The 23,260-nt window shown below is 40.5% G+C and overlaps 1 protein-coding gene across 2 annotated transcripts in view; it reads left to right on the forward strand.

The window, feature by feature from the left end:
• Positions 1-21,983, forward strand: part of LOC133537461 (tumor necrosis factor alpha-induced protein 2-like) — a 69,127-nt gene extending 47,144 nt beyond the window's left edge. For both annotated transcript variants that reach the window (XM_061878484.1, XM_061878483.1), the window contains exons 4-15: positions 6,955-7,217; positions 7,287-7,550; positions 7,621-7,739; positions 9,914-10,028; positions 10,241-10,351; positions 14,927-15,027; positions 15,097-15,213; positions 15,282-15,417; positions 19,593-19,715; positions 20,361-20,516; positions 20,579-20,700; positions 20,770-21,983. In XM_061878484.1, coding sequence (XP_061734468.1) covers positions 6,955-7,217; positions 7,287-7,550; positions 7,621-7,739; positions 9,914-10,028; positions 10,241-10,351; positions 14,927-15,027; positions 15,097-15,213; positions 15,282-15,417; positions 19,593-19,715; positions 20,361-20,516; positions 20,579-20,700; positions 20,770-21,058 — 1,916 coding nt within the window. In that variant the 3' untranslated portion in view covers positions 21,059-21,983. The remainder of the gene's footprint in view (positions 1-6,954; positions 7,218-7,286; positions 7,551-7,620; positions 7,740-9,913; positions 10,029-10,240; positions 10,352-14,926; positions 15,028-15,096; positions 15,214-15,281; positions 15,418-19,592; positions 19,716-20,360; positions 20,517-20,578; positions 20,701-20,769) is intronic.
• Positions 21,984-23,260: the final 1,277 nt, after the last annotated feature.

Below are 23,260 nucleotides of genomic sequence, written 5' to 3' on the forward strand. Positions count from 1 at the left end.
TAGGGTTAGTAGTGGAAGAAAAGTGGTCTTGGTAGAGAAGAATGTGACGAGTTCACCTTACATTGCAAACAACACTGCTACAGTTCTCTCTCTCACACACAGTCCTTCTATATACATTCATATATAAAAGTGTGAAGGGTCATCTTTGAGGGCGAACATGAGCCGGCTCTGACTCAGCACTTTTGTTTCCCGCGGCGACATTCCTCAGGTTGACTTCATCCTTGACACAACCTTCAGCTTCTTATTCCATGTTTTTTTTTCCTTATTGTACACCACTGCTTCTCAGTTATATTCCGTTACGACCTCCTAGGACAGGGGTCGACAACCCAAAATGTTGAAAGAGCCATATTGGAACAAAAATACAAAAAAAAATCTGCCTGGAGTTTCAAAAAATGAAAAGCCTTATAAAAGTGTTATAATGAAGGCAACACATGATGTAGGTGTCTATATTAGCTATATTAGCCTACTATCAAAGGCTGACGCAAATCTTCCAATGTTGTATTTTATTTTGTGGGTTCTTCCGAGGATGTTGTAGTCGTAATGATTTGTGCAGTCCTTTGAGACATTTGTGATTTGGGGCTATATAAATAAACATTGATTGATTGATTGAGTTTTTATTCTACACATTTTTGCAACATTGAAAATCATTAGTAAAATGGAGGCTTCTCACAGGATGAGATAACTTCTGGAAATTACTGGCTCAGAATGGCCAAAGGTATAGATCTGTGTGTCCAAGTTTAAGAAAATGACATGATGTCTTCTTCTAATGGATTTATTTCAATCTTTGCAAGCTGGGTAACGTTTGCTGTGGTCTGGAACAACATGGCACACAAACAACCATGAGAAATGCAGCCATTATTATATACAGATAATGTGTCATGAGACATGGAAATATAAATTAAATACACAGAGCACATAAGTAAAGGAAATTAAATGAGCTCAAACATACCTACAAATGTGACATAATGATGCAATATGTACATACCGCTAGCCTAAATATCATGTTAGCATTGATTCGCTTGCAGTCATGCAGTGACCAAATATACTTGATAAGCACTCCAGCACATTAATAAGATCACACATTCACACACAGCATAAAACGTTTGGTGGACAAAATGGGACAAAGAAGGAGCGGCATGAAACACATCTTTCTGTGGCAGTTTTGGAGAAAGTTGCACATGTAAATAAATTATGGTGAGTTCAGGACAAAACGGTGCCTCCCACATACTCTCACCAGTGAAGCAGGTATAACATAAACAGTGGGATTTCAGTTTGTTCTCCTACAAAAAATATATTAAAACAAAAAAAAATGTTTTTCTTAATCTTTTTCCATTTTCACACATATCTGAAAGAGGTCCAGGGAGCCTTTAGAGCCGCGGGTTGTTGACCTCCGTCCTTGGAAGAAGACAATAATTTGCGCTGTCTCATCCCCCACCTTCCGCCATGACTATAAATAGTATAATTTGTCCATAAAATTGTTATAAGTACACCTCTGTATAACATTGTATCTTTAGTAACATTCAAGAAAACAAAGAAATATAGATCAATTTACAAAAAAATAATAATTCTATTAACTTTGCTTTTTAGGGCTGTGATTCTTTGGGCCCGTCCCACTATTTGAGACAGACTAGTGCTCCAGGCCTTACCTTGCAGCAGCAGGGGGCAGCATATCGCCTGTACAGCGCTAATGTGCAAGCAAAAGACTACTAAATGTCAAGTTCTTTTTTCTTATTTTTTTTCAAACATTTGTTTGAGTTTTTTCGACATATTCGATTAACAGTGATACAACAAACATGTCAAATGCCCTCTACCCTTCCATCAAGTAACCCCCAGAAAATAAGCATAGGCAAATATTGAAGTCAAGTTTGATTTCTACGAGTGAAAATCAGCTACTTTATAATATATTTTGGGGACGGCGTGGCGTGGTTTGGAGAGTGCCAGCAACCTGAGGATTCCTGGTTTGATCCCCACCTTCTAGTCACGTTTATTGTATCCTTGAGCAAGACACTTCACCCTTGCTCCTGATGGGTCGTGTTTGGGGCTTTGAATGGCAGCTCATGCCATCAGTGTGTGAATGTGTGTGTGTGAATGGGTGAATGTGGAGATAGTGTCAAAGCGCTTTGAGTACTTTGACGTTATAAAAGCGCTATACAAGTATAACCCATTTACCATTTACTTTGTCAGTAGCTAGCGTTAGCATTCTCTTAACGCTACACGGACTCGTTACCTCCCCCTGAGGGTTGACGTGGCGATACAACACTTTAGAAAGTGGGCAATTAACTCTGCTTACTTGATTTCTTGACAGCGCTAATTTGGGTTGTTTTTATCCTTTGAAAAGAAAAAAACAAAATTGCCACCGCAAGCCTGAAGTACAGTAGCAATATGCTAATGCTTGGCCCACCTGGTTATTTTTTTTGGGAACGTTATTTACATTTAGGTTGTTTGTGTTTCACACCTAAAATCAAGGGTGTCCCGATCCGATATTGATGTGGTATGTATGCGTGATATCAGTGGAAGGAACAAGTATCGGATGATATCAACTTGCACATAAAATGTCCACTGTAAACTCTGACGCAAGCGGCTCTGCGCAAAAGCTGGACAGCCAGTTAACATATAAATGTTAAACTCAGAAGGTTGCTCTTTTCTTCTATTTTAGTCAAGTCATTTACACTAGCAGCTACCCAACAGCTCAGCGCACAATAGCACACAAGCAAGACATGCGTATAATGTGTCCTTCATTGACCAATGTAGCGGTCTATCTTGTCGATATAAACAATACAAACATATTACTTACACATACAAAGTCTTTGCGGCAGAAGCGTGTCAGAAAGTATCCAGTAACAAACGTGTCTGCATCGGTCAACCTCAACCAGGTTAGTATTTTTGCACCTACCATTGTTATGTCTGATTCATTTCATTGGATTGAACCTTTTATAACATTCCACACTAAAAAATAATACGAGTATGTACGATTCCTGCTGATATTGTGTCGCATCAATATCGATATCGGCCAATACTCAAGGCTCCGGTATTGGCATCGTATCAAAAGTGAAAAGGTTGTATCGGAGACCCCTACTTTAGCACCGAGCCCATTGGCACATTTTTACAGAACACGTGTTTATCTTTTTGAGAAAGCTCTAAAATGACAGCATGATTATTCAAATTGGTGCACGCACTCTGCGGGTAAGCGCCTCTCGTGGCGGTCAAAGGAACTGCTGACTCGGCTTTGGTCAGCTCCACAATGACAGAGCGACTTAAAGATGGCGTTGGCGTGTTGGTATGAAGAAAACGGTGGAGCTGGGCGGGGCTTCATCCAGTCAGCTGGAAGAGATTTCCTGAAGTTGAATAATATCAGCAGTGTTTCTCGACATCGACGTCTGGCTCGGATGCGTCGCTGTATCGCCTTACCGTTGCCCCGCCCTGTTAGCGACTGACTGACACGCTCGGCATCACCGTGATGGAAATAAACACAATCAAGCATCCTTGTTGACTTCCTGTGCCAGCAGCCGAGATGTCTCCCAGCGTATATAAAGTGACGCCGACTTAAATACCTCACAGTACTCTCAAGGCCCCGTAAGGCCAACCTTTGACCCTTTACGAGAATAGAAAGTGGGTTTGATAATGCCGACCGCCGCATTCCACATTTAAACATCTGCATATGTGGGGAAGTTCAAGCCTGCCATGTCGTGCTCACATTGTTCCCTTTTAGAGATGCTCTTCCTCTCTGTGTCCGCGCGCGCGTGTGTGTGTGTGTGTGTGTGTGTGTGTGTGCGCCATCCTGTCTTCCTCTGTCGACGCTGAGGCTGGCAAACATCTGCACATCCTCACACACACACACACACACACGCATTTCGGGTAAATCGACCTTGGATGTGACTACGTTGCTTCGACCACTATGTAGACCAGACCTGGGCAAATTGAGGCCCGGGCACCGCTTGTGGCCCGTTAAGCTTTTTAATTTGGCCCGCCAGACATTCCCAAGTTATTTTTTCATATCTTTAAGATGGAAACTGTAGCTGCCATTATGATGTGCAGTGATGTTTTCAAATGACCATAAGTCTAGAACTGTACAAAGTATTTCAATGGTTGGTGTGGAGGTTGCCCTCTCCTGGGTCCTCCAGACCCCCAAGCATCGCCATGAGAGCCTGGATCAGGGTTACAATAAAGTTTTATTTCTAATAGTACAGCCGCTTGCTTTCCAGCCACTGTCCTTTTGTCTGTGTCCAGCATGCTCTCGCTCTCTCGCAAGCTCCAACCACCTCTCTCCTCCCAGCTGCTGCTTATACTGGGCGACAGGTGATTAGATGACATGGCCCACCTGGGCCATCTATGCAACTGTTGCTGTCTTCGAGGCCGGTCCTGGCGGCACACCCCGTTTCGCTGCAGGCCACGCCCCACTCCACGGTTGGAATCTGCGCTTTTGCATAATATACTAGTTACTAGTGTGATCTAAGTCACAACAACTCAGACCAGGCACCAAGCAGTGTGGGTGGGGAGCGTTTCCACAGAGTGTTTTTACAGAGTTAGCCTGAAAATGCGGGTGTCAGGGACAGACGCGGAAGGAGATTTTCACAACAAAGTTCTAAAGCTTAGTGATATATTATTTGTATCAGATTGTAGGTGGGTTTGTTTTTTACCCTTTGCGTTCATATTTTGCGGTGTTTGTTGGATTTTTGTTCTGCGTTTTGCTTGATTGTAAAATATGTCGATCGAGAGGGGGTGTGACGTTTGTATGTTGTCAATATTCAGTGTTTTATCCTTCATAGTTAATATTGTAAATCCCACATTCTTTATTTTCATTTACATTCTGGGTGTCTCATTCAGTAAAACAATTTTAAATTCCATTCTGTTTTTTAAGGCTGTCTGTCATAGCGTTTTTAGCATTCAATTAGACATTGTGGTGAGGTTTTGGATTAATGTTCCTAAACATCAGCTATACCGGCCCTTAGACACATTTTTTCCTCTAAATTTGACCCCCTAGTCAAAATAATTGCTCAGGCCTGATGTAGACCCTCTCAGAATAATGTATGTGGTACACCCCCTCTGGGGGGCGCCAAGTTACTTTAGTGGAGATGCTGAAGCTTGTAAAATAAATAAAAAAATAAACAAGTTGTTTATGCTGTTTAATGTAAATATATATGCTTGAAAGGCTTTTGCAAAATGTGTCTATAATTGTTAAAATGTGATACAAATGTGATTATTGTGTCTCTAAATTTGTCTTTGAAAACTAACTACAATGTTTGTAGCTTTAAAGAGGAAAAAATATATTATAATAATTAAGGTTTGTACTATTAATTATATTTGATTATTCATCTCTAAATTTTTCTTTGAATGTTGAATACAATTTTTGTGGCTTAAAAGAAAATGAATTATTCATCCATCCATTTTCTACCACTTATTCCCTTTTGGAGTCGCGGGGGGGCGCTGGTGCCTATCTCAGCTACAATCGAGCGGAAGGCGGTGTACACCCTGGACAAGTCATCACTTCATCGCAGGGCTTTAAAAGAAGAATAAATATATTATATAATAATTAAGGTTTTATACTGTTGATTAAATTAGATTATTTTGTCCCTAAAGTTTTCTTTGATTATTAAATATTTGTTTGTGGGTCTTTAAAGAGGAAAATTATATTAAAATAGTTAAGGAAAAACTATATTATGAAAGTTAAGGTTTGTTTTATTAACTAAATTTGATTATTAATTTCTAAATTTGTCTTTGAATGTTAAATACAATGTTTGTGGCTTTGAAGAAGAAAAAGTGCTACATCTACTCTGGGGGGCACCAAGGGAACATTAGTGGATATGCATATGGTTGTGAAATAAATACAAAAAAAAATGTTGTTTATGTTGTTTAATGGTAAAAGATATAGTTGAAAGGCTTTTTCGAAATGTGTCTGAAAGTGTTCAAATGTGATGTTTTTTGTTTTTTTTTAACATTTTGTTTTATATTCCATCCATCGATGTAAATTACATTTGATTATTTTGTCTCTAAAATTGTCTTTGAATATTAAATACATTTTTTGGGGCTTAAAAAACAAATATATATTTTTATAATAATTAAAGTTTTATACCTTTCATGTAAAGTCCATTGTGTTTGTCTTTAAATAAAATAAATTTGTACATGTCCTCTGGGGAACGCCAGGGAACATTAGTGGATACGCAGACATTTGTGAAAGAAGAAAAGTTTTGTTTATGCTGTTTATTAATACCAGTAGAGTTTTTTCTAAATTTGTGTTAAAATTTTGAATCGTGGATTTAAAAAAATAAAAATATATATTTTTTATATTAATTATATCAGATCATTTTTCAATTGAACAGTAATTGAAAGGTAGATAATTGATGAGCTTTTGCCTGCTTTTGGGTATTGCTGCACGTGTTGGAGACATTCAGGAGTGCACTTGTATGTGGTTTGATGTCAATATTTGACTGATGCATGTTTTTTTTAAATACATTTTTTATTATTTTATGTATAATTTTTGTGGGTTACATATTTAGGGGAGAAAAAGAACATTTGACATGTGTTTAATTGTATTTCTACAGTGTATATGTCAAAAATCCAATAAAGAAATGTTAAAATAATAGATAATTTTGTTTAGTCTTTAAAATAAAAAGAAGGGTAATAAGTCAAGGAAAATATATACAATTTATAATAAGGTTTTTATACTGTTAATTAAAGGAGATAATTTTTGTTTCTAAATTTATCATTTGAATATACATATTTTTTGTGGAATACAAGAAGAAAAAATAAATATGGAACAATTAAAGTAAATTTATAAAAAATGTTTTTACTGCAAATTCGAATTTAAATTAAAAAAAATGTGCAATAGAAGAAACATAAAAAGGACATGTAATATTCAAGAAATAAACTAGATACTTTTTGTGATAACCTGCTGTGAACATTCAAAAACACAAAATATTTAAATAGTCATTTCACAAATATCTTTGTGTCCTTCAGTTCTAGAGATCCTGCAGCTGGTCAAGAAGCGGGACCTCGTCTTGGCCGACACTCACATCCTGGAGCTGGAGCAGGAATGTAATGGGTCGGACGGCGGCACGCAGCCGGAGGACGTGTGCAGCCCGAGCGTCAAAGATGGCGGCCGCAGGAAGGCGAAGGACGTGGAACTGCTGTACGAGGAGTTGCAGAAGGAGCTGTGGGCCGTGGTGAGGGAATCGCTGCGGTCGCCCACAGCCGGGCCCAACCTGGGCCTGGTGGTTCAGGTGAGGACCCTCTACCCCCTCGCCATCCCTCCTCACGGCATCCAGGTTTTAAAGCGTGTTTGAGCGCAGGTGCTGCAGCAGGAAGAGCAGACTGATCGGGACCGGGCCTGCAGCGAGGCGGCAGCGGCGGGGCCCAGACCGCGGCAGCTGAAGCAGCGCTGGAAGGAGGCGGTCGAGGATGCCGCCGACAGTTCCCTGCCCCAGAAAGCTGAGTTCACAGCTGGAGAGCTGGCGGGGTACCTGGACCGCATTCGAGTCCGCGTGGTGGAGGACCTGGGGGCCGCCAAGAGGAACGTGGTGTCCATTTACCCCGATGAGTACCGCGCCCTACAGGTGGGACAGGAAGTAGGAACACAGGTGTGTCAATCTATAGACTAAGTGCTAATGACCTATGACTCCTCAGGTGTACATGCATAGCTACCACAAGGCGGTTGCTAAGCGACTGCAATCCATTACTGACCAACAGCTGGAGATCACCGACATTTACTCCCTGCTGGACTGGCTGCACAACATCTACAACAGGCAGGACACAAACACACACACTAACACACGCACACACGCACGCGCGCACACACACACACACTTACACACAAACTCTTGTATTTATTACCTTCTTGAGACATGAAAAAATGCCTACATCTTTAGGACCACCCTTTCTTGATATATAAAGATTTGTATTTACAACATTAATAATATATACATACTATGCAATCATAAAAGACAAAGTTAAAGTACCACTGATAGTCACACACACACTAGGTGTGGTGAAATTATCGTCTACATTTGACCCATCCCCATGTTCAACCCCTGGGAGGGGAGCATTGGGCAGCAGCGGTGGCCGCGCTCGGTAAACATTTTGGTGATTTAACCCCCATTTCAACCGTTGATGCTGAGTACCAAGCAGGCAGGTAATGGGTCCCATTTTTGTGGTCTTTGGTATGACTCGGTTGGGGTTTGAACTCATGACCTACCCATGTCAGGGCAGACACTTTAACCACAAGGCCACTGAGGCAGATCACAAAAAGGTAAGCTTCTAGTTCAATTTTTTTTTTTTGTAATTGGTTTTAATCTTCTTTTTTTTTTACTTCAAGTTATTACAGAATGTCTCGTTACACACACGCACACACACATATATATATATATCAGGGGTCGGCAACCCAAAATGTTGAAAGAGCCATATTGGACCAAAAATACAAAAACAAATCTGTCTGAAGCCGCAAAAAAATTAAAAGCCGTATTACATACAGATAGTGTGTCATGAGATATAAATTTAATTATGAGGACTTAAAGGAAACTAAATTAGCTCAAATATAGCTACAAACGAAGCATAATGATGCAATATGTACATGCAGCCTAAATAGCATGTTAGCATCGATTAGCTTACAGTCATGCAGTGATCAAATATGTCTGATTAGCACACTCCACATAAGTCAATAACATCAACAAACTTCACCTTTGTGCATTCATGCGCAACGTTATAAGTTTGGTGGGCAAAGTGTGAGGTAATATTGTATTGTCTGATGTATTGTGTTGTAAATATTCATGTTCAAAATAAACTAAGAAAAGAAATGAGACGGAAAAAGAAGTGGCAAAAATCACGTCTGAGAAAGTCGGAGAAAGTTATGCATGTAAACAAACTAGGGTGAGTTCAAGGACTGCCAAAATTAGTAGGACAAAACGGCACTCGCCAAATACTCGAATCAGTGAAGCATGTTTAATATAAACAGTGTGCTTTATAACATTTAGGGAGGTTTGTGTCATGTTTGTCCTCCTATAGAACCCAAATTAAAACAAAAAATATGTTTTTTCCCCCTCAACATTTCCATTTTTCATGTATTTTTGAAAAAGCTCCAGAGAGCCACGAGGGCGGCGCTAAAGAGCCGCGAGTTGCTGACCCCTGATGTATATATATATATATTTATTTTATTATTTTTTTTATTTTATTTTGGCCAAAGGGGGCACATTTCAATTTCTTGCGCACACTTGTTTTTATCGATGTTGGGGAGCACTTAAAATTTTTACACACACTTTCATATGTTGACCAGAGGCGGTGCACTTTTAAAACCGACACACAGTCAATTTGAAAAATCTGTCGTTTTTGGGACCACCCGAATTTTGATAGATTTCACCACCAGGTGTGCGAATGAGATCTATTTTTTTTGTATCGTGCTTAAGGCCGATGACAAACGAGTCATGGACCACAGATGGCCCCTGTGCCGCACTTTGGTTATCCCAGCTGTAGAAGCTAAGTGTTAATGGCCACTATAGTCTTAGTACTATAGTGTATTTGTTATTCCTATGATCACACATAGGACACGGGTTGTCTTACATAAGCACTGGAAGTCGTAAAATCAGCTGTTCGCCTGGCGGGTTTTTTCAGGGATGAATAGGGAAGTCCTTCTTTAGCTAGTTTTATCATATATTGCTGCCTTTGCAACTGTCAATGTTGACTTTTGTATGCACATTAAATCAGCAAAAAATCCTGACTTTGGAGCAATGTTCACGGACTGTAGTATTTGGCTCTCTATTAGATGCAATGGTTTTCCGTATTGGGCCCATAATTTCGGTCCTAACTTGTTCACCGGTCTTCATATGGATGGTAATTTTCCATGTTGACGGGTCAAGAAGAGCAGAAATACAATAACACACACAGACACATGCAGATAGATCATGACGTCATCATACGTGTGTTTCAGGGATGTTCTGGCAAAGGTGTGCATCATGGACCCTCTCAGTGCCTCTCAGCTCCAACCCCTGCTGCCCCCAGAAACGCTGGACAGACTGGAACAGGACTGTCTCAACTCCGTGCGGGTCAGACCACAACATCTACACACCTACTACACAAGTTGATGATAGCCGTTAGAGGAGCGTGTTTGTGTGTGACTGACAGCCGACAGAGTGTCTGATTGATTGGAGACAAAGTAAGGGGGGGTGACTGTGTGTGATTGACAGCGGCCCGGAGAGCAGCGTGGGTGATGTCGGTGACAGTGTTGTGAGGTGCGTTTGATTTGCCAACTCCGCAGGCTAAAGTGACCACCGAGCTGAGTCAGGTGCTTGATGACGAAGAGAAGCGGTGGTTTGAAACGCTGCACGTCGAGGAGTTCCACATAACTCTAGCCAAGACCATCATACAGGTGCCTCTTTGTTACCATAGTTACTGCGGCTACACACGCACACACAGATGGTATTTTATGTCTGTGGACCTGAATGATTGAAGTCTTATGTAAAGGTGAATTCCGTTATGTTTTGTTCTCTTGATTGTATTCTTCTTCAGCTGCTGCCAAAGTCAACATCAGCAATTTCCTCCCCACACACACACACACACACACACACACACACACACACACACACACACGCTTTAGCTCAATATCATCATACAGGGCTGAGATGCTGCCCTCCAGTGGCCACATAAATCATAACAGTAATTATTAGGGGTGTTGCGATCCAATATTGATATCGGTCCAATATCATCAAAAAAAGAATGGGATTTTCTGGACTAGAGAGTGCACCGGTGCATAAGCCGCACCCTCTAAATTTTAGAAGAGACATATTTTTTTCTCTGAGCCGCAGATAATTAGTGATGTACACAGAACGATTTTGTAAAATGTGTATTTACATACCTTAATTGATATCTGTAACACGGGAGTAAAACGACTGAGCAAACAAAACAGAAGTCATTGTCATGAACCCATTAGCTGCGAGGGCTAGCTCTCCAATCAGCTAAACAGACTCAATAACTCCACAGTGACGTTTTGGTGGATTTACGAAACTTAAACAATTAAAAGAGAACGCCTTTTTAAGTTAATAAGACTGACACAGACACTCGTAAACTAGTTAGCATATTAGCTAATGCTAACGACATTATGTCAGCAAGTACAAATATGCATGAAAACACTCCTACAGACATCACACATGGAACGGTTTAGTAAGCAAGAATTATTTTAATTATATTGTAAAACTTAAAAACTTTGTTTGAAGTGATGGATGAAGAATTCATACGAGCAGGAACGCTATGGACGGCTGGAAGATGGACCGGCGCGTTTACTTCCGGTTGAAAGCCTAGTCTAAACAGAAGGGCACTGCAGAACCTGCAGTGAGCAAACTTGTCCAAAATATGGCACCATAGCGCAAACAATAACACACCTATTCAGTGTTTTTTTTACTATTTGCATTATGTCCGTCTGCAAAGAAAAATCAATAGGTAACCGCACCGTTTTATAAACATCAGGGTTTAAAGGAGAAAAGTAGCGGCTTGATAGTCTGGAATTTACGGTAAATGGGTTTGCTTTGAAAATGTCTGATACAAGCAGTCCTGCAGTTAACATTTAATTGTCCTGCAATAAACACACAAGGTTGGTCTTATCTTCTATTTTAGTCATTTAAAAAAGGTAAACATGGTCGGCTATAGGCTACTAAGAGTGAGCAGCCGAACAAGTATTGGATGATATCAACTTGCATGTCATCTTTCCAATATTATTTTCAATACAAACAGTTCTGTGGAGTGTTTACTTGTGCAAAGCTGCACAGCTAGTTAACATCTAAATGTCCTCCAATAAACACACAGGATTGATCTTTTTTTTGTACTTTAGTGAAGTATTTTACAAAAGGTAAACATTGTTGGTTACTGGCTACTAGGAGCGAGCAGCTACATAACAGATAAGCACACAATAGCACACGAGCCCAACTTACGTGACAATAATTGAACAATCTTGCGGTGCAAAACAGCTCATTTGTCAATTTAAACAAGTCTCAAATAATTGTAGTTGCATATTACTTACACATACAAAGTCTCCAAGGCAGAAGTGTATCAGAAAGTATCCAGTAACAAACGTGTCCGCATAATTCAACACACTGCATCGTGATCTTAATGAATTATTAGGTGTCGCCAAAAAACAAAGAAAGTCCATTCCAGACGGTTAATAATGAGTATGTTAGGGATATTTTCATAGCTACCATTGTTCTCTGTTTGACTCATTTCACTTGATCAAAACTTTTCTAACATTCCACACTACAAAATAATAAAAACATGTCTGATTCCGGCTGGTATCGTATAGTTCAATACTGAAGACTTAAAGGCCTACTGAAATGAGATTTTCTTATTTAAACGGGAATAGCAGGTCCATTCTATGTGTCATACTTGATCATTTCGCGATATTGCCATATTTTTGCTGAAAGGATTTTGTAGAGAACATCGACGATAAAGTTCACAACTTTTGGTCGCTAATATAAAAGCCCTGCCTGTACCGGAAGTATGTGTGCGTGACGTCACGAGTTGCAGGTCTCCACACATATTCCCATTGTTTTTAATGGGAGCCACCAGCAGTAAGAGCAATTTGGACCGAGAAAGCGACAATTTCCCCATTAATTTGAGCGAGGATGAAAGGTTCGTGAATTAGGATATTGATAGTGAAGGAATATAAAAAAAAAAAGCGACGGCTCTGGGCGACGGCAGTGTGAGCGTTTCAGATGTAATTAGCCACATTTACTAGGATAATTCTGGAAGATCCGTTATCTGCTTATTGTTTTAATAGTGTTTTAGTGAGATTTTAAAGATTGTAAAGACATAACTCGAGGTCGGATGGCTGCGGTGAACACAAAGTGTATAAGAGAGAAGCCGAAAAGCGAAACTCACAGCTGCCGCTGCTGCAGGACGACGAATAATCAATTGATTTCTCCGGTAAGATATATATCACAATTTCCCCATCCAAAAACATGCTGGTTGACGTGGAGAAAACATGTTCGCTTGACCGCTCCGCTTCACAACTAACAAAGAAACATTGTCTGTGTCTCGTTGCTAAAGACAGCTGCAATACACCGCTTTCCACCAACTGCATTGTTTTTTATAGTCTCCATTATTAAATGAACAAATTGCAAAAGATTCAGCAACACAGATGTCCAAAATACAGTGTAATTATGTGATTAAAGCAGACGACTTTTAGCCGCGAGTGGTGCAGCTGCTAATATTTCCTGACAGTCAGTGACGTCACGCGTACGTGTCATCATTCCGCGACGTTTTCAACAAGAAACTCGCGGGAAATTTAAAATTGCAATTTAGTAAACTAAAAAGGCCGTATTGGCATGTGTTGCAATGTTAATATTTCATCATTGATGTATAAACTATCAGACTGTGTGGTCGGAAGTAGTAGGTTTCAGTAGGCCTTTAAACATCATTGTCGTATAGTAAGTAATAACTAATCATTTCAGTTGATCCCTGCTATGCGTTGGGGTTACATTTGGAGACCATAGTAATATGAGCGTCGAGCGAATACTAAATAAAGTAAATACAAATACAATACAAAAGTCTGCAAAAATATGGGGATGCGTATAACAGGCTGCGTTGTCTTTGAACGCACCATGATGCACATTGCCAAAGTAAGCGCTCTCACTGTTCTTGTCATATTCTAGAACAGGGGTGCCTAGTGGACTGGGGGTTAAAGACAACTAATTTAAGTAGGGTTTTTCCAATATAACGTTTTCACTTCTGATACCAATATTAGAGCCTTTAGTATGCCACTATTGATCCAATACGATATCAGCAAGAATCATACATACTTGTATTACATGGTAGTGTGGAATTTTATAAAATATTTGATTAAGTGAAATTAGTCAGAGAACAATGGCACGTATGAAAAACACTAATATATTTTTTACCTGTTTGAAGTTGAATGATGCAGAAACCTTTGTTAATGGATACTTCCTGATAGGCTTCTGCTTTGAAGACTTTGTATGTGTAAGTAATGTGCAACTATAACTATTTGATACTTGTTTATATTGACCAATCTGATGTTTTCTACTGCAAAATTGTTCAATCATTACGTATGTCTAGCTTGTGTACTATTGTGTGTTTAGCTGTTGCTTAGCCGCCAGCTCTTAGTAGTTTCCCCTGTTTACTAAGGGTATCCTGAAAAAACTTTTTTTTACTTCTGATATGATACCTATTTTGGAGCCTTCATATTGGCCGATACCGATATAAATCAGATAAATCAGGCGAAATTACTCATGAAAAACAATAACCTTATGTCAGATTTCTACTTTTTCTAAGTTTAAATGGAGTAGTAATTGTTTTTAGTGACACCTGGTGGCCACAATAGCTTAAACTTATTACGGCGTAAGTGTAATAATGCGGACATGTTTGTTACTAGATACTTTCTGATATGCTTGTCTTGGAGACTTTGTATGTGTAAGTAGTATGGAACTATAATTATTGGATACTTATTTATACTGACAATGTGCTGTTAATTGTTCCTTTATTGTGCATTTCTAGCATGTGTGCTACTGTGTGCTTAGCTGTTGTGAAGCTGCTAGTTCCTAGTAGCCTACAGCCTACCATGTTTACTCTTTGTAAAATACTATACAAAAGTACAAAAAAAGAGCTACCTAGTGTGTCTATTGGAGGATGTTTTGATGTTAACTGGCTGTCCAGTTTACATGCAAGTTGATATCATCCATTTACTTGGGTTTTTTTTGCTGATATGACACAGATATCCCATATCAACATCGGATCAGGACACTCTGGATTTTAAGTGTGAAACACAAATAACACAATTGAAAAATAAAGTTCCAAACAAAACGACTCGGCTGGCCAAATTTGGCCCCACTTTGGGCACCCCTGTTCTAGAAGGTCTCCCTGACACAAATTAGGTCGTTCTAGAAAACAGAACAAAGCATGGACAGATAACCAAAATACGATGTACTCATTTGTTCTCCAGAGGCTGCAGGTTGATCTGGAACGTTCCGCCTCCATCAACAGGAGTTTGGGTTCCAGAGTGGCTCAGTGCAGCCTCAACGGCCTGGCAGACTTCCTCTACAGGTGCGCCTGCACGCCGCCGACAGACAGAGTGCTGCCGAGACCTCTAACGAGGGCGTTGTTGTCTTGCAGCTTTCAGCGTAAAGTGGAAATGTTTCACGAAGGCATGCAGAGCGGAATGTTTGGAGAACACGAGGACGGATACGTGTCCAGAACTGTCGCGCTGGTCAACTGCTGTCCGCCCTTCAGGTGACCACCTGAGGACCCCTGCTCAGTCATATTGAAGCATTGAGTCTAAAACCTGTTCGTGTGTTCAGAGGTTTCGTGCAGCGATGCGCTCAGTGCGAGCCGGCGGCCAGTGAGGACTCTCTGAGGAGGGCAGACAAAGCTTTGGACCACATCGTCCAGCAGGGGGTCCGAGTTCTCTCTGAGCACCTGTTCCTGCACATCCGGGTAACACACACACACACACACACACACACACACACGTTTATTTCTTCACATCGCCACGAAAAAAGTCAGACGGAGATTGAAGCAGTTTTTTTCCCATAAGAAATAAAGTTCAGTGGAACCTTATATATCAGTGGTTCTCAACCTTTTTTCAGTGATGTACCCCTTGCGAACATTTTTTAATTCAAGTACCCCCTAATCAGAGCAAAGCATTTTTGGTTGAAAAAAAGAGGTAAAGAAGTCAAATATAGCACTATGTCATCAGTTTATGATTTATTAAATTCTATAACAGTGCAAAATTTTGCTCATTTGTAGTCATCTTTCTTGAACTATTTGGAAAAAAAGATATAAAAAGAACTAAAAACTTGTTGAAAAATAAGCAAGTGATTCAATTATAAATACAGATTTCTACACATAGAAGTAATCAACTTAATGTGCCCTCTTTGGGGATTGTAATAGAGATCCATCTGGATTCTTCAACTTCATTCTAAACATTTCTTCACAAAAAAGAAATCTTTAACATCAATATTTATGGAACATGTCCACAAAAAATCTAGCTGTCAACACTGAATATTGCATTGTTGCATTTCTTTTCAGTTTATGAACTTACATTCATATTTTGTTGAAGTATTATTCAATAAATATATTTATAAAGGATTTTTGAATTGTTGCTATTTTTAGAATATTTAAAAAAATCTCACGTACCCCTTGGCATACCTTCAAGTACCCCCAGGGGTACACGTACCCCCATTTGAGAACCGAACCACTGTTATTTATAATGGAAATGTTTGTAGAGAGAAGCAAATTTGTCCATAAGAAACAATGTAAATACGAATAATTGGTTCCAGCCTCGAGCAGCACAGTGAAAGAAGGGTTAGCGCGTCTGCCTCACAATACGAAGTTCCTGGGTTCGATCCTGCGCTCGGGATCTTTCTGTGTGGAGTTTGCATGTTCTCCCTGTGACTGCGTGGGGTCCCCCCGGGTACTCCGGCTTCCTCCTACCTCCAAAGACATGCACCTGGGGATAGGTTGATTGGCCACACTAAATGGTCCCTAGTGTGTGAATGTGAGTGTGAATGTTGTCTGTCTATCTGTGATGAAGTTGCGACTTGTCCAGGGTGTACGCCGCCTTCCGCCCAAATGCAGCTGAGATGTTTCTTGTCCTTTTTTTCAACCTTATAAAACCCAATTCATATTCACTCCCGATTCAAAAGCGTGTCATTCAAAGAAACAAACGCTCATTGTTATCCCTCTGACGACCAACAGGAATGTGGCTGCAACACCAATTTTTCTTTTTTTAAACCAACACACTTTATTTTAAAAAAATAAGTACATATTGTTTAATAAATTACTAATTGCACTGATTCTGCTTCTTGCTATTTTTTTATAAATAGGAAAGGAACATGGTGTCTGTGAACTTGTCTCCATGCATTAAATTTGCTGCGGAAAGAAAAAAAATCCCCTACAATGATGAATGATCTACAGGTTAAAACAACAACGACAAGCTTAACCGTGCTGTGGTGCCCTCACAAACAATCGAAAATGTTTTACTTTAACAACCCTATTGCTACAATAATACACATTTAAAAAAGTCAAATTAGGGCTGGGCGATATATCGATATATGCGAAATATCGCGGGTTTGTCTCTACGATATAGGAAATGACTATCGTAATATTCGAGTAATACGTTCTCAGGCAGTTGCTTTTAGCTGCGGGCATTCAGGCTCTTCTCACTCTTTCCTGTCTCTCCTCACAGACAAGCAGGTGCACATTCTTACATACGTCACAACTGTCACGTCATACATCACATACATGCCCTCGCCCAGCAGAGAGGTAGCGGCGTGGCTAACGTTAGCTGCTAATGTAGCCGTACGAGAAAAAGGTGCGGATCTGGTAACAAATGAAGAAAGACTTAATTCCCAATAAAAACAGCAGGGTTTCCATCCTCTGCCTCTGGTTTGGCTTCAACTGGGAATGTCATACAGACAACCGTAATTTGTCCAGTGTGGGGGGAAAAAGCGTTGCTATAAAAAGTAGCATTACTGCTAATATGTAGCATCATTTTAAAAGTCACTCGCTAGAGAATGAAGAGAATTTCATAACTGTAGTAACCTACCACATAGTGAAGGACGAATACTATTTGATTTCCTATTATGCAGCTCATTTTTATTTGACACTTAAAATGTCTCCAACAATCTTGCACTTTATGTTTTGGAAATGACTTGAATGTTTGTGCAACTGCTTAATAACTTTAATAAATACACTTTCGGTCAATTTACTTAGTTGTGATTTCCCTCTCTGCACGAAAGTTTAAAAGTAGTATATATGAATGCAGTATGAAGAATGTTTTAATGTATACACATAGAATCATCATACTGCTGTGATTATATGCATCAAGTGTTCATTCAAGGCCAAGGCAAAATATCGTAATATATATCGTATATCGCAATTATGGCCTAAAAATATTGCGATATTAAAAAAAGGCAATATCACCCAGCCCTAAGTCAAATCCACTTTTGCATTAACGTTGACAAAGGAGCAGCTCACGAAAAGGAGGAAAAGGAACAGACCGAGGGGGGTAAGGGAGAAGGCGTGGGGTAGGGTCTGTGTGCGCTCTTGAAAGAGGCGCCGCTGAACCAGTGGCAGTCTCCTCCTCCACTGTTAAATAACATCGCTTTGGCATTGTTTTTCTAAAAAAAAGTATATTCTCATCACAATTAAAAACTTGCTGTGGTGCAAAGCAGCTTCCTCTATTTCTTCAATACGAGCAGGCACAAAATGGCTGTTAACGGGACCCAAAATGAATGAAGTAGGCGTTCGTACACAGAGACATGTTTTGCACACAGAGGCATCTTTGGTAAGACCTAAATCAGGGTTTCTTAACCTTTTAGCCTTCGAGGCCCAACTACAGAGGAGCCCACTTAAATATAAGCACTGAATTAGTAATCTTACACTTGATTTTAATTGTAATATCTACCCATTTTGCAGTTTACAACTTTGTCAAATGATATGTAAGCATGTGTTAAGTACAAAGATGATTTATTTATGTAATATGTGAGCATGTGTTCATTACAAAGATGATTATTTATGTAACGGCTGATTAAAAAAAAAATTACTACCAAATTATACTGCATAGAAAGGCACTAAAAATAAATAACTGAAAAAAATAAATGCAAATACAATTATGTTGTGCAAAGATAAATAAACTTAATAAATGTGTTCCCTACCTAAACTGTCAATAAAATTAAAGTGCAAATGACAAGACAGCTTCACCACTTTAATCAAAATTTTTGCGCTTAAGAAACTTCTTAATTACATTAGCTCCAGACTTCTTCTGTTTGTTTGATATTGTCAATACTGCCACAAGTGGTGGAAAAGTGTTTTACACCTTAGTACTGCCACGGCCCTTACGGACCACAGCTGGGGAACAGGTCTTTTTTGGTGGCCCCTTTAGGCCTTATGATAGGAAACACTGATCTAAAAGTTTGTAAACCTTAAAGTTGGTAAATTGGAGTTTGTAAATCGGAATTCCACTGTAAACCCAAATAATCCGTTCCAGACACCCAAAAACAGGAACACTAAAATATTTTACATTTAGATAAAACATGGGAAATACATGTAAGTGATAAATAAAATGTATACATGAATATTTAACATCACTTTTACCTTTAGACTCTTGTTAGCGAAGACGGCAATAAGAGCAGAGGGAGGAGTTCTTCATTAAATTCAATAGCGGTTCTCACCTTCTTTATCAAAGTGCTGCCACTCGCAACTTTTTTTGGCCCAATGGGACTTTTTATTTGGACACTCCCTTCGTCTCAATGATAGCATACGAAAACGGAGGCAAGATTTTGGCAAAACCCGAGGAACTAGGGACGGCGTGGCGCAGTGGGAGAGTGGCCGTGTGCAACCCGAGGGTCCCTGGTTCAATTCCCACCTAGTACGAACCTCGTCACTTCACCCTTGCTCCTGATGGGTGCTGGTTGGCGCCTTGCATGGCAGCTCCCTCCGTCAGTGTGTGAATGTGTGTGTGAATGGGTAAATGTGGAAGTAGTGTCAAAGCGCTTTGAGTACCTTGAAGGTAGAAAAGCGCTATACAAGTACAACCCATTTATCATTTATAACTACTGTAAAGTGAAGTGTGTGTGTGTGTGTGCGTGTGTGTTTGTGTGTGCCAGCCTTTCTTCGAGCGTCTGGTGAAGAGGAAGTGGCTGAGCAACACGGAGCCATATGAGCAGATAGAAGCTGCGATCAAAGAACACTTCAAGAAATATCACAGGATGGACAATCCACCTTACCAGGTACACACACACACACAAACACACACACGCACACAGACACATGTATTCTTGTATTTGTTGCCTTCTTGAGACCTCCGAAAAATGCCTACCTCTTTAGGACCACCCTTTCTAGATATATAAAGATTTGTATTCACAACATTAATAATATATACAACCTATGCAAATATAAAAAAGGTAAGCTTTTAGTTATTTTTTAAAATGTTTTGTTTGTAATTGTTTTTTAATCTTCATTATTTACTTCAAGTTATTACAGTATGTCTCAATATACATATTTACTTTATTGTTTTTATTAATTTTAGCCATATGGGGCGCATTTAAATTTTTTACACACACTTATTTCATATATTGACCAGGGGGGAGCACTTTTAAAACCGACAGTCAATTTGAAAAAAACCCTCCTTTTTAATAGATTTCACCACCAGTGGTGCAAATGAGACATTCTCTATTAGATGCAATGATTTTCTGTATTGGGACCATGATTTATGTCCTAACTTGTTCACAAATGGAAGCTACTTTTCTTTGTTGATGTCTCAAGAAGGGTAGACATAAAAGAACACACACACACACACAGACATACACACACAGACATACACACACACACACAGACATACACATTACAGCGGTGTGACCTGGGGTGCGCTTCAGCTCCTAGTGGCGGAGGTCCATCGGCGCGTGGTGATGGAATATCTTCGCTCGGTCATGCGAGGGCGAATCATCTGCACGTCGCTGAAGATGAGGAAGAGGATGGGGGGCCGCCTCCGAGACGAAGGCAGGGACATCAAAGTCCTCTTCAAGGACCTGGTCAGTGTCCAAGGTCCCTCCGTGGGTCGTTGAGTGCGATGTAACACTAGCGTGTGCTTCAGGAGTCTCCATCGAGCTGGCTGGACGGCGCTCTGTCTCACATCTCAGAGGTGATCCAGCTGGAGGACGTCCCGTCCATCCAGATGGAGGTGGGAGTTCTGGTGCGGGAGTTTCCGGACGTCAGGTACCAGCACCTCGTCCTGGCTTGTATTTTCATCCACGCTGAGAAAATCACTTTGACCGTTCTCTCCAGGAAGAAACACGTGTCGGCCATTTTGAACATCCGGGGCATGACCCGGCAGCGGGAGCGCCAGGAGATCCTCAACATCGTCAAGGACATCGAGAGCAACGACGGCGGTCTGGCCCGGATGTCCAGGGACCGCGCCCTCTTCTCCGAGGTTCCGGTCACTTCCGAGGTCCACTGCCTGAACGTCGGCCTGAGCCGCGTCGCCCTCACCGCCTCTTCCTGCTTGGCCACGCTGCGGCCGCGCAGACGTAAAGCCCGCACGTCAGTCCACGAGAACCCGGATGATGTTCTCTAAAGCGCCTGGATCCGTTTTGGAACAGCAGCTTGCTTCTGTTCTGTAACATGACTGACTTCTAAAAGTTCTAAAACCTTTTTTAGATTTTCTATTGCAGGGGTGGGGAACCTGCGCCTTTAATCCGGCCAGCCACGCAATTCTACTAAATAACATTTTCTTTGATTATTTCTTAAATTCAGTATGAAAAAAGGCTCACTACCCATGTTTTACTGGTTCTGTTTAGATAGGCTAATCGTATGTTAAGTGGATCCAGTTCGAAAAGCACCTGCAGTTCCGTTAGTGGCCACTAGACTGAAGCCTCCAGATGTCTGAATGAGGACTGCGTTCATGTTTCCCTCCCTCAGTTTGGACCTTCTTCCCTGCAGGGACTGTGGAAGCACTTTAAGCCAGGACCCAAACGGGAACGTGGTCCCCGGTTGTGAGCTGAGACCGCCGGGATGCGTCTTTATTGTATGTTGCACATGAGAAAAAGAAAAAGTAGAACTGTATAAATCAGGTACTAGACGACCATGTGACCAGTCTGATTGTATTTAAAACAACAATGATGGTGTTCAGAAAGATTGATCATGTTTTGGTGGTTAACCAATCCTAATGTTGAACTTTATTGATCGGGGTTTGGATGCAGAACAATATGATCGCTCATTGACTTATGATGATAATTTTTTTTTGTGTACAATCAGCCACACTCAGATTTACAAAATATCTTTTAAAGAATCAACAACATTCTGACTTAAAATGTGGAAGTAAACCAGGTTGATTCATGTTGGTGGACTTATTTCCACATAGATGGTTTTTTCTCCCCACCATCTGGCACTTTCCGGAATAAAATTCAGGTGAAAGTTGACTCGCTTTAGAACTGATTTGACAATGCTGTATATGTTTGACAGCAATTAATGACAATAAAACAGATGGTGTCTATAACAAACATGTGTTTGGGAGTATCAGTTTGGCATGGCAACATGTTGGGACCAGTAGAGGCCAGTAAAAACATGCGCACTAAACGTGCCGAGGCCAGTCAAGCAAAGAAGAGGGACAACTGATTCCAAAATATGAATATTTGATTAATAACGTTGACGCTAAGTGGTCTTTAGAGCAGTGTTTTTCAACCTTTTTGAGCCAAGACACATTTTTTTATTGAAAAACTCCACAGGCACCCCACCATCAAAAAAAAATAAAACTCAGCAGCTGATATTTACAGTAAAAAGCTGTTGTCACAATTGTTGGGTATGACTTTAAATCATCACCAGCAATGCATCACTATAGCTCTTGTCTCAATGTAGGTGTACTGTCAGAACATGTCACATCACGCCATGACTTATTTTGAGTTATTTGCTGTTTTCTAGTGTGTAGTATTTTTTAGTTCTTGTCTTGCGCTCCTATTTTGGAGGTGTTTCCTGTTCTGTTGTTTTTTTCCTGTAGCAGTTTCATGTCTTCCTTGAACGCTCTTTCCGTACTTTTGTTTTCGCAATCAAGACTATTTAAGTTGTGTGGACATTGTTGATTGTCATGTCATGTACGGAAAGTACTTTGTGGACGCCGTCTGCTCCACACGCTGTAAGTCTTTGCTGTTGTCCAGCATTCTGTTTTTCTTTACTTTGCAGAAAGTTCAGTTGTAGTTTCATTTTGCATAACCATCCCTAAGCTTCAATGGCTTTTCTTAGGGGGACTCACCTTTTGTTTAGTTTTGGTTTAAGCGTTAGATACCTTTTTACCGACAAGCCTCCTCCCACTGTCGACAAACCATGTTCCCAACATCCATCCAACTTCTATTTTTTGGGAGAGGGGGTCGCAGTCTATCTCTGCTGCTATCTTTGCTGCGGCGGAAGGCGGCGTGCACCCTGGACAAGTCGCCACTTCATCACAGGGCCAACACAGATAGACAACATTCACACTCACATTGACACAGTAGGAGCAATTTAGTGTTGCCAATCAACCTATCCCCAGGTGCATGTTTTTGGAGGTGTGAGGAAGGAACCCACGCAGTCACGGGGAGAACATGCAAACTTCCGAGCCCGAGATTGAACTCAGGACTACTCGGGACCTTCGTATTGTGAGGCACATGCACTAACCCCAGCCCCACCGTCCTGCCTAGAAATGCACCCAATAGCAGGAAATGTAGTCTTGATTTTCAACTTTTTTCTACATGGCAACACTAAATGGACCCTAGTGTGTGAATGTGAGTGTGAATGTTGTCTGTCTATC

Source organism: Nerophis ophidion, linkage group LG18 (genome assembly GCF_033978795.1).
Source record: "Nerophis ophidion isolate RoL-2023_Sa linkage group LG18, RoL_Noph_v1.0, whole genome shotgun sequence".
In the NCBI taxonomy this organism is placed as follows: Eukaryota; Metazoa; Chordata; class Actinopteri; order Syngnathiformes; family Syngnathidae; genus Nerophis; species Nerophis ophidion.